This window comes from Gossypium hirsutum, chromosome A09 (assembly GCF_007990345.1).
Source record: "Gossypium hirsutum isolate 1008001.06 chromosome A09, Gossypium_hirsutum_v2.1, whole genome shotgun sequence".
Classification (NCBI taxonomy): domain Eukaryota; kingdom Viridiplantae; phylum Streptophyta; class Magnoliopsida; order Malvales; family Malvaceae; genus Gossypium; species Gossypium hirsutum.
This window is the reverse complement of record NC_053432.1, coordinates 16,415,729-16,425,418: the sequence shown is the minus strand read 5'-3', so window position 1 is coordinate 16,425,418 and position 9,690 is coordinate 16,415,729. Positions and strand designations below refer to the sequence as shown.

Below are 9,690 nucleotides of genomic sequence, written 5' to 3'. Positions count from 1 at the left end.
AGGCCCCAAGGTACTTCTCATCTCACAAGACAGATAAGAACAGCTTTTTGAACATTAATAGACAACGATTTCCACGTTTTCCTAATATTTCGATTATAATGAAAATATCGTCTCAAAAGCTCTAATTGAGATGCATCAACAAGGAAAGAAATTGAAGCAGCTCAAAAGAGCGTATATAAGTGACCCTTAAAACCGTGCAGTGTAGAATTAGATATATATAATTCATGCAAACACCGTGTAATCAAATAAATTAATAGCATCCAACTTTAGAACAGTTTAAATTTATGCTGAAAGCCATCGAAATCTTTGATAATTTCTCTTAATAAAGAATGACTGTAGATGGGGCAACTTGAAAGACTTTGCAAGCCAGCACTTTTGGACAGAGATGGACTAAAAAACCCTTTTAACTGCTCCCTTGTCTACTCATTTTGTGAAAGAAATTTGTCAATTCAAAAAGAAGAGAAAATGGAAGAAAAATAAAGAAATAAATCTTTTTGTTTTTTAATAAAGCTTGTAGTAAAACCAGACAAGTAAAACATAAAATCATGTGGGTGTTATATATCCATCAATTTGGATTTTCATCATTATTGCATATCAGTAACTTTACTCTATGTAATCATAAAAAATAGAAGCTGACAGACTGACATAGTTTAATGTAAAACCAACTTTTCTCTGTCGATCCTATGTTTTATAGAAATCTTTTGCTCTAAATTTTCAAGTAGTGGGTCAACTACACCTGTTCATAACTTCTTTTTTTTTGCCATCACATCTGTTCATGACTTAGATAATAAATTAATAATTATGATGATTGTATCAAAGATAAGATTATAGTCTCAATCTGTAGATTAATAAAAATATATTCAAATTATTTCGAATTTAGGAGATTTAAATTTAAGATTCAAATTTTAAAGTAAATCATTATAAACTCAAATTATTTCAAGTTATTTAATCGAATCATTTCAAGTTTCCTACCCCAATCATTTCAAGTTTAAGTTCTCCTCCAATCATTTCAAGTTTAGGTTATTAATATTTTATGATAAATCAAATTTAATATGATTTTAATTCAAATCCATGAGATGAAGTTTTCAAGTTTATTAAAAAGGATAAGTCTCAAAACTATACATGAACTATAATTTAATGTGTAATTATATACATGAATTTTGATTTTATATAATTTTATACATGAAATTTTGATTTGATCCAATTCTTATAAATTATTAACACAATTATTGATATAACATCATTTTATATTTATATATTACATAAATAAATAATTATATTTATCCAGCTTAAAAATAAATTAATATATTTATTTCTTTAAATATATATAATTAAATAAAAATTAAAATTTCAAGTATATATTTAAACTACAATTAAAATTTCACGTGTATAATTACATCAAATTAAAATTTATGTATAATTTTGAGATTTATCCCTTATTAAAGAAACAAACTTTTTTCTCTAAAAAAAACAACACTGGTAGCTGAATAGCTTATATATTTCTCATAAACCTCCTCAAATTCTAGTTTGCAGAACCATCCGTTAGTCTTTAGGCTACGTTGGAAATATTAACGTCCCTCTTTAGTGTTCCGACCCTCAAGTTTGTGTTCATATCAGGGTTTTTCTCTTGGTTGCGTGTAATGTTATGTAAAATCTGCAAAGCACCAAAATTGCCAGCAGATGGCCCCCCAACATATCCTATACTCGGCTGCTTGATTTCCTTCTATAAAAACCGCCATCGCTTGTTAGATTGGTATACGGAGCTCCTCACAGAATCAGCCACCAATACAGTTGTCATCAACCGGTTCGGTGCTCCAAGAACTATCGTGACAGCAAACTCTAAGAATGTTGAATACGTGCTGAAAACCAACTTCAATAATTTCCCTAAAGGCAAGCCTTTCACTGAAATACTAGGTGATTTTCTTGGCTACGGGATATTCAATGTGGATGGTGAGCTTTGGCGGATGCAAAGGAAGTTAGCATGCCATGTTTTCAGCACCAGTTTTTTGAGAGAATTTATGATGAGTACATTGAAGGACGAGGTCCAAAATCATTTGTTACCTTTGTTAGAGTCATTAGCTGAGACATCAAAAGTGGTGGACCTGCAGGAGTTGCTAAAAAGACTTGCGTTTAATATGATCTGCAAGGTCTCATTAGGGGTGGATCGTTGTTGTTTAGATCCTTCTCAGCCTGTTTCATCTCTCAATGAAGCTTTCAACACGGCATCAAAGATATCCGCCAAGCGTGCAGCGGCTCCTTTGTTCTTGGTTTGGAAGGTTAAGAAATGGATTGGGGTCAGATCAGAGAAATGGCTCAAGAATGCCGTGGAGGAAGTCCGTACATATGTTGAGGGAATCATTCGTGGCAAGAAGAGAAAGATTGATGAAAGCCGAGAGAATCATGGTGAAGATCTCTTGTCGAGGTTGACATCAGCAGGCAATGATAAGGAAGTGACAAGAGATATGATCATAAGCTTCATCATGGCAGGAAGGGATACAACAGTCAGCAGCAATGACATGGCTCTTCTGGTTGCTTTCCTGCCATCCAGTTATAGAGAAAGAGCTTGTGAAAGAGATAAACAATATGGAGAAAATCTTGTTAGATTATGAATCATTGAATAAGGAACTTAAATTGTTAAAAGCATCTCTTTGTGAATCCATGAGGCTTTATCCACCAGTGCCCTGGGACTCCAAGCATGCCATGGCGGATGACTTGTTGCCTGATGGCACGCCAGTCCAGGCAGGAGATAGGGTGACCTATTTTCCCTACGGAATGGGGAGGATGGAAGCATTGTGGGGGGAAGACTGGTATGAATTCAGACCAAGCCGATGGTTTGTCAAACCAGCAAGCTACCATGAAGGATCACTAAAGAAGGTTTGTCCATACAAGTTCCCTGTTTTTCAGGCCGGTCCAAGAGTTTGTCTTGGGAAGGAAATGGCTTTCATTCAGATGAACTATGTGGTGGCTTCCATACTTAGACAGTTTGAAATCAAACCGGTTGTTTCAGAAAAGCCAGTCTTCATGCCACTCTTGACAGCTCATATGGCTGGCGGACTAAAGGTTGTGATTCAGAAAAGAGATCATTCAAGGTAAAAGCAAAAAATAGTGATTCAATGTAAGATGCTAATATGCCATTATGTTTCATCTGTATTATAGTTAGGAGGAAATGCTTAGCTAAAACAAACACATAATATAAAATCTTCATCAAATATTTAATCATAACCATTTGCATCGATCAAGACCATTTATCAAAATCATGTGGTTATCCTTCAGGGGACAAGTTTGTGACTGTAGAAGCTGAACATAGATAATTATCTTCAATTCCTAGTCAGAATGCTACATCACATGCACGAGTGTTTGGAACTATTTAAGTCACCTGAACTGATTCTTTAAGATTAACCTTATCTATTTCTCCTCTCCTTTGATTAACTTCCCTGTTTCAATATTCAAAAGAACCATTATAACTCAAGCTCTTGCTTTAACTAGATTGAGGTTTATTTCACTCTTCTTGTTTTGACACAAAGAAACAAGAAAACGAACCAATGCTGCTAATCTAGGATGATTTATTTTCGAGTTAATGGAAATTAACTGGTACAAGAAGCTGCTAAGGGCTTACTATCGTAGTTCTTTCTCTGCCAAACATTCTCCGTTTTCTTTTGTTTCCTTGTTCAATCATTAGAGTGATAAGCTTCCAAATTGTTTGTTCCATTCTTCATATGTACCCAATTCGTTCATAGAAACTGAGGGCCTTACCTCTTGTAATGCATTCTCGAAATCCTACATTAAGAAGACGAGTTATAAATGATTAAGCTGATGAAAAGTTTTACCTCGTAGACGTGTGCTTTCTAGTGCAGACTTAGAATTTCCATTACCTGAAGGGTTACTGGCCGCATATCCTCTTTCTTCAGCTGTGTAATTTCTATGCCTTGTCTTAGAGCCTCTCTAAGAGGTCCCATAGATGCATCTTTTACTAAGTTTTTCATATCAGATCCTGAGTAGCCTGCAAAGCAAAGGTACCGAACAACGCAATTTCAAAATGGTAGCTAAGATAAAACAAAGCAGCTCAACAGCCAAAAGAAGATAAGCCAACCTTCAGTTAACCTGCATATGGCACTGATATCCTCTTCTGAGAGCTTGAATAGTCCATCCTTCTCCAACAGATTACGAACAATCCAGGCTCTTGCTTCTTCATCACCAGTTAAACTGATTCAGAAAAGAATTCTTTGCCATAAATGGATGAAGTAAGATTAGATAAGAAATGTAAGTTGCACCTGATGAAGGAAGGGGAATGTAGAGTCTCTTGGTAAGTCGTCTCCTTGCTGCTTCATCTAGTTCTTGAGGTCTATTTGTTGCTCCTGGATCATACAAATATGTAATACAATTGCTTGATACGACTCACCATATTTTAAGAGATTGAAGCCCGATCCAAAAATTGAAATGTTGAATGTATCTTCATATTTACTTCATTCTTATCAGATGCAGTCATAATTATCGTACAATTGAACAAGTTTTCTTTTAACCAAGAAAAAATTAAGTATTTAGTAGAGTTCCAAAGCTCTTATTTCCTATAGGAGGTCCATTTAATGAGGCCTTTGCCATTTGCCAACAAACATATATGAATTAATAATTTCAACAATACCTATAAGAAGAATCTGCTCACTGCCACTATCAAAGCCTTCCATTTCAATGAGGAACTGTGTCTTGAGTCTTCTACTTGATTCATGCTCACCTTCTGACTTACGCTGTAACCACAATAAAATAACCTTTTAGAAGAACACTTCACTGGCTGGACAAATTAAAAGAAATGAAAATTTAATCAATCAAAAGAAATGCTCCTTGTTTATTTACATAAATTCATCATCAAGTGTGACCCAATACCCAATCATCTGAGAAAAACAGTACTGCAGTCAAAGGTAACCTGATACCAAATCAAGTTTGTCTTTACAAGCAATAAGGTAAACCTAACCTGAGATAGAAGTGAATCTATTTCATCAACAAAAATAACAGCCGGCTGACGACAACTGGCCACTCCAAAAAGCGCCCTCACTAGCTTTTCACCCTCTCCAATCTGCATTCACCAGTGCCATGCTACCCATTATAGTTCATTCAATATAATCTCTCGTAGAGGATAAAGTAAAGAGTAACCTCTGGAAAGATGTTCGGAGCAACTTAAGAAATTTCAATCTACATTCTTACTGCTGATTACAAGCCTTGCAGCATTTCAAAAAGACGTGCAATGTATTACTAAAGACAAACAGGGCCCAGAAACATACCCACTTGCTTGTCAATGAACTAGCAGATATGTAGAAAAATGTGGCTTTTGCTTCACCAGCTATAGCTTTTCCAATCATTGTTTTGCCTGTTCCCTGTAGGATAATAGGTGTTCACTGAGAAGTCATAAACCCATGATACGAACATTTACTTTTCAGAGAACTAAAAGATACTTACTGGGGGACCGAAGAGAAGAAGACCTCTTCCTGGAGAGCGACAGCCTCTAAATATGTCAGGACGTAATAAAGGCCATATTACCATCTCTGTCACACATTTTTTGGCATGCTCCAAGCCAGCTGCAACATTTTTAGGAGAAACATAAAAGTAGAGAGATTTTTAGATGAGCAAAAAATTCAACCAAAGATGAAACCTAAAAGCAAGTTTCATGTATCTTATAATACCTATATCTTCCCATCGGACGTTTGGGTCTCGATCCATGATCTCATTGCTGACGTGCTCTATAAGGCGAGGTTCCAAATTCCTTAGCTTTTCTGGAAGTTCACCATCAGGACCACAAAGAAGTTCCAAACTGGATCATTAAAACAAGTGAAGAGACAACATAAGACGGTCTCAATTATGCCATTCCATATAATATTTGAAAACAGATCCTTGTGATATGAGCAAAAAGTAATTCCTAAGGTCAGATTAATACATGTCTATGAAAGCATTACAGCTTGTTTATCTGTAAGAAATTCTTTTATCAAAAGAAACCTTACACGGTTGAATCTCCTTCCGGACCAGTTATTGAAATTTTAATACTTATTCATTATCATAGGAGCATGGGCAATGCACAAGGAAATAACTTAAATTGCATTTTTCCTTTGAAGAATTTACATCACTCACCATGTCCTTGTTGTGTCATCTAATGCATCATCACTCTTTCCACCAATCCGTGATGTCACATTTCCAACACTGCCACCATTAGATCTTATGGGGGGTACAAAATTACCACGAACTCCACGTGGCGAAACCCCATAGGATTTTGTACCATAACCTCTAGAACTGAAATTGATATCATTCTGTGGGGAGACAGAAGCACTTGGAGAACCAGCCAGCCCTCGTTTTTGTTTCACATCCATTTCCTATAAGAAAGGGATCAATAATGGTATGTATGCGAGTAATACAAGAACATGTAAAACAAATTTGACTTCCAAATGCTTCAGGAAAAATATTGGAACAATTAGCAGTTATACATGCCAAATCTCCAATGCTTTGTATTATACCAGTTTTGCTCTTGCTGTTACAAACGCATTCCCCGAAACATCAGCATTGACTTCTTCATTGCTTGGCGGTGACCTTGCAGTGTTTTTTCTGGGGCTACCGATTTCTTTATATGCACGCTTTGCCCCAAAGCTATTTCCATGTACTCTTTCTTCCTCTTCAACTTTGGTAAAGTTTGAAACACTATGTCCCCTAGGAAAGCTGTGATAAGAATGGCCCTTTTCCACTATAAAACAGTCTTTGGAACTGTTATTTTTGGAGTCCAAAGAACTTTTGTATGAGCAATTATTTGCTCTTGTAATTTTGTTTCCATACAGAGATGTCAACTTGGCCTGTGTCATAGCTTTAGACGGCTTGTTAATAAACTTATCTTGTTGTCCTCCCTGAAAAAAGTCAGAGCACAGGTTATTTATAAAAATTAAAAAAAAAAGGACTACTTGCAATATATGGGCTTTGTTTCAGAAAGGAACTCCCGGTGCATATGAGTATGACATAATGAAAATTTTTACAGAACAAAATTGCAGGTAAATTGATATACCAATTCATTTAGAACCTTTCCCTTAGATTGCTGAAGCTGTGTACAGAAATACTTTGATTGCTTGATTTTGTCGATATCAATACCTCCTTTCATCCCAAAAACACAACCAGGAGCTTTACCTGCTTGCTCAAATGCTCGGCTGGAAGTACACGATTCTTAGTACACTTTATCAACAACAAAGATCAAGATCTAAATGCGTAACATTAACATTAAACCAAAAAGGTTCCCTATAATCAATCTTCATTGGAAATAAAATAAAGCAGCTAATAGCAAAAAATATCGAAGAAAACAATTATATTAGAATTTCAGCTTTTTCAATTGAACAACAAATAGGTTTAGAAACCTAAAATTTAATTCATGAGTATGCATATATACCGATCAGATTCTTGGACCAGGGCACGGCGAGCCGAGTCGAGCTTAGAGACAACGTCGTCACGAATGGGACGTGTGAAGGTCCGATCGACTTCAGAGTGAGAGACGGAATCGAGGAAGCCAAGAAGCCTAAGCAAGAGGAGCTGAGCCTCCGGGAATTCCCGCTTCTCGAGACACAGCTCGGCGCCGAAGAGCAGTGATTGGAGCCGCTTTAAGTTCTGATCTACTTCTTTTCTCCAACAAATTTTCTCTTTGGATTTCGATTCTTCCATTTTCTTTTCTCTCCCTTCTTTTTCCTGCTTTTTGGTTGCAAAGGAGAAGAAAGAGAAATAAAATGGGGTTGGGTTGTAAAATTTTCCCGCTACTTTCCGGCTTTGCCTCGCTTTAAATTGAAAGGGAAGTTAAGAGATGGCCTCAATTATCAAATAGGCAAATTAAAAGAGCGGCCGCCATGGGCCAAGGTTCCTTAGCCTATTCTTGGGTTATTAGCATGGTGTATAATGAAAAATAGAAATTTATTCATCTTTTTAAGATTTATCATAGAGTTTAATAGAGATTATCAAGATATTTGTTTGTTAGGCAAGACTGTATATCAATCTCCACACGTGGGATCCATATAAAAATTTAAACAATGAGCCTGAGCAAAATTCAAGAATAGTTATCGAGTAAGAAGGTAGATTTAAGTTTTTGTTTATTTTTTAGTTTAGCTAGGTTTTCACCAAAAAAAAAAGTGTGATGAAATATTCTGTATTTTTACCATTTATGTTCAATAAAAAGGGTTAAGGAAGAGGTGTGCTCAATTATCAAATAGGTAAATTTAAAGAGTGTGATGAAAAGTTCCATTTTTTGGCCATTTATGTTAAACAAAGAGTGTAAGGGAGGGGGCGTGCTAAATTATCAAATAGGTAAATTAAAATAGTGTGGTGAAAATTTTGGTTTTTGCCCATTTATGTTTAAAATAAGATTTTAAAGTAAAGTTAATTTGATTTATTTATATTCATGATTAAGTTCATTTAATAAATTAATTAAAACTTGTTTATTATTCTATTATTATTCATTTAAAATTCGTTTTTTATTTGATTATTTTATATCAAAAAAATAAGATATATATCGTAAATCCATTGATAAATGGATATTGGTAAACTCTCAAAACCCCTAAATTCATTCTTTTGTATCTCTTGTAACTCCTAAAGAATTTATAGGGCACTTTAATTATTTTAATTATCTTTATTATATGTTTGTAACCTATAGTGATTGAGGCCCTATAAATAAAAGGCATGTATAAGCTTTTTGGTATCCAAGTGAAAGTTGAATCATCCTTTCATTTTTTTTTCTATTATTCTATCTTGTTCATTCTATAATTCTCTTAGTTTTTTTTTTATCAACGATCAATTTTATCCTCCATGATTTTCAAGATATTTGACGGCAAGACACAAAGTTTTTATAGGAAGTTTCTTATGCTTCATATATGATTAATTTTTTTTAGCTAATTCATGATTAATTATAATTGTTTTGATTAACTTATTTTATTTTTATGTTCTTAAGGTTTATGAAAGATTAGATCCACTCTTAAAGTTTACTATTGATAAATTTTGATTGAATTCAAAATCTACTACTGGAGTTTACTTTGCTTACTTCTTGATAAAATCATTAAAACTTAACATTGAATAATAAAAGTATATCAACTTGATTAGATCTCTATCTTTACACTTTTTCTCAACAATAACATCTTTAAATATTAAATCAATTTGATATATGGTTTAAATATCTAAGATAGCTTTCTTTTTAAGTTTTGATTCCATTGGTTACTTATTGTTTTAAGCATCTTATTTATTCATGAAAATGAATATTGATTAACTTATTTATGTTGTTTTAGTAGTAACTATAATTAAATAATATATTTGATAAAATATATTTAGTATGTAAATTTGTGTTAATAAACCAATAAATTTTCAAGTTTGAAAATTACTAAATTAACTAAACTTGTGTTAATTATTGTTTCATTAAGTTGGGATGAAAGGACAATTACTAAATTAACTAAACTAACTACCTCCTTTGATTGCTTGATTTTGTCAATATCAGTACTTCATTTAAATATTAAACCAATGAATTTTCAAACCAATGAATTACTAAATTTGTGTTAATTATTGTTTAATTAAGTTTATTTAACTAAACTAAGGATAATTACTAAATTAACTAAACTAATTATATATATGTTTGTTTGGTGGGAAGGGAGAGAAATACATCTTCTCCACCCAAACTTAAAGAAGAAGAAGAAGAAGATGATG

At 33.9% G+C, this 9,690-nt stretch overlaps 1 protein-coding gene and 1 pseudogene across 6 annotated transcripts; one reads left to right on the top strand and one right to left on the bottom strand.

The window, feature by feature from the left end:
- The first annotated feature begins 1,640 nt into the window (after nt 1-1,640).
- Nucleotides 1,641-3,222, top strand: LOC107888807 (cytochrome P450 94B3-like; annotated as a pseudogene).
- Nucleotides 2,299-8,080, bottom strand: LOC107888805 (ATPase family AAA domain-containing protein FIGL1). 6 transcript variants are annotated; one of them, XR_001681492.2, is made up of 14 exons: nt 7,406-8,073; nt 7,031-7,169; nt 6,495-6,875; nt 6,115-6,353; nt 5,673-5,800; nt 5,449-5,567; nt 5,274-5,366; nt 4,967-5,068; nt 4,640-4,742; nt 4,272-4,355; nt 4,091-4,186; nt 3,873-4,000; nt 3,617-3,777; nt 2,299-2,537 (listed from the first exon to the last, which is right to left on the bottom strand). XR_001681492.2 is itself a non-coding variant. In XM_016813037.2 (13 exons), exons 1-13 carry the CDS (start codon nt 7,672-7,674, stop codon nt 3,676-3,678), a joined length of 1,983 nt encoding a protein of 660 aa, XP_016668526.2. In that variant the 5' UTR covers nt 7,675-8,073; the 3' UTR covers nt 3,212-3,675. The 6 variants fall into 6 exon arrangements, 3 of the variants coding, with proteins under 3 accessions (XP_016668526.2, XP_040933745.1, XP_040933746.1); XR_001681494.2 differs by lacking the exon at nt 2,299-2,537 and adding an exon at nt 2,827-3,054; XR_001681493.2 differs by lacking the exon at nt 2,299-2,537 and adding an exon at nt 3,212-3,434.
- Nucleotides 8,081-9,690: the final 1,610 nt, after the last annotated feature.

What these genes read in the sequence shown, in the direction of transcription:
- LOC107888805 (XM_016813037.2), bottom strand. Translation starts at nt 7,674, where the DNA reads ATGGAAGAATCGAAATCCAAAGAGAAAATTTGTTGGAGAAAAGAAGTA. An exon ending in TTCTTCTCTTCGGTCCCCCA is followed by an intron (nt 5,367 to 5,448) that starts GTAAGTATCTTT and finishes ATTATCCTACAG; the next exon opens with GGAACAGGCAAAACAATGAT. An exon ending in TGAGCAGATTCTTCTTATAG is followed by an intron (nt 4,356 to 4,639) that starts GTATTGTTGAAA and finishes TGTATGATCCAG; the next exon opens with GAGCAACAAATAGACCTCAA.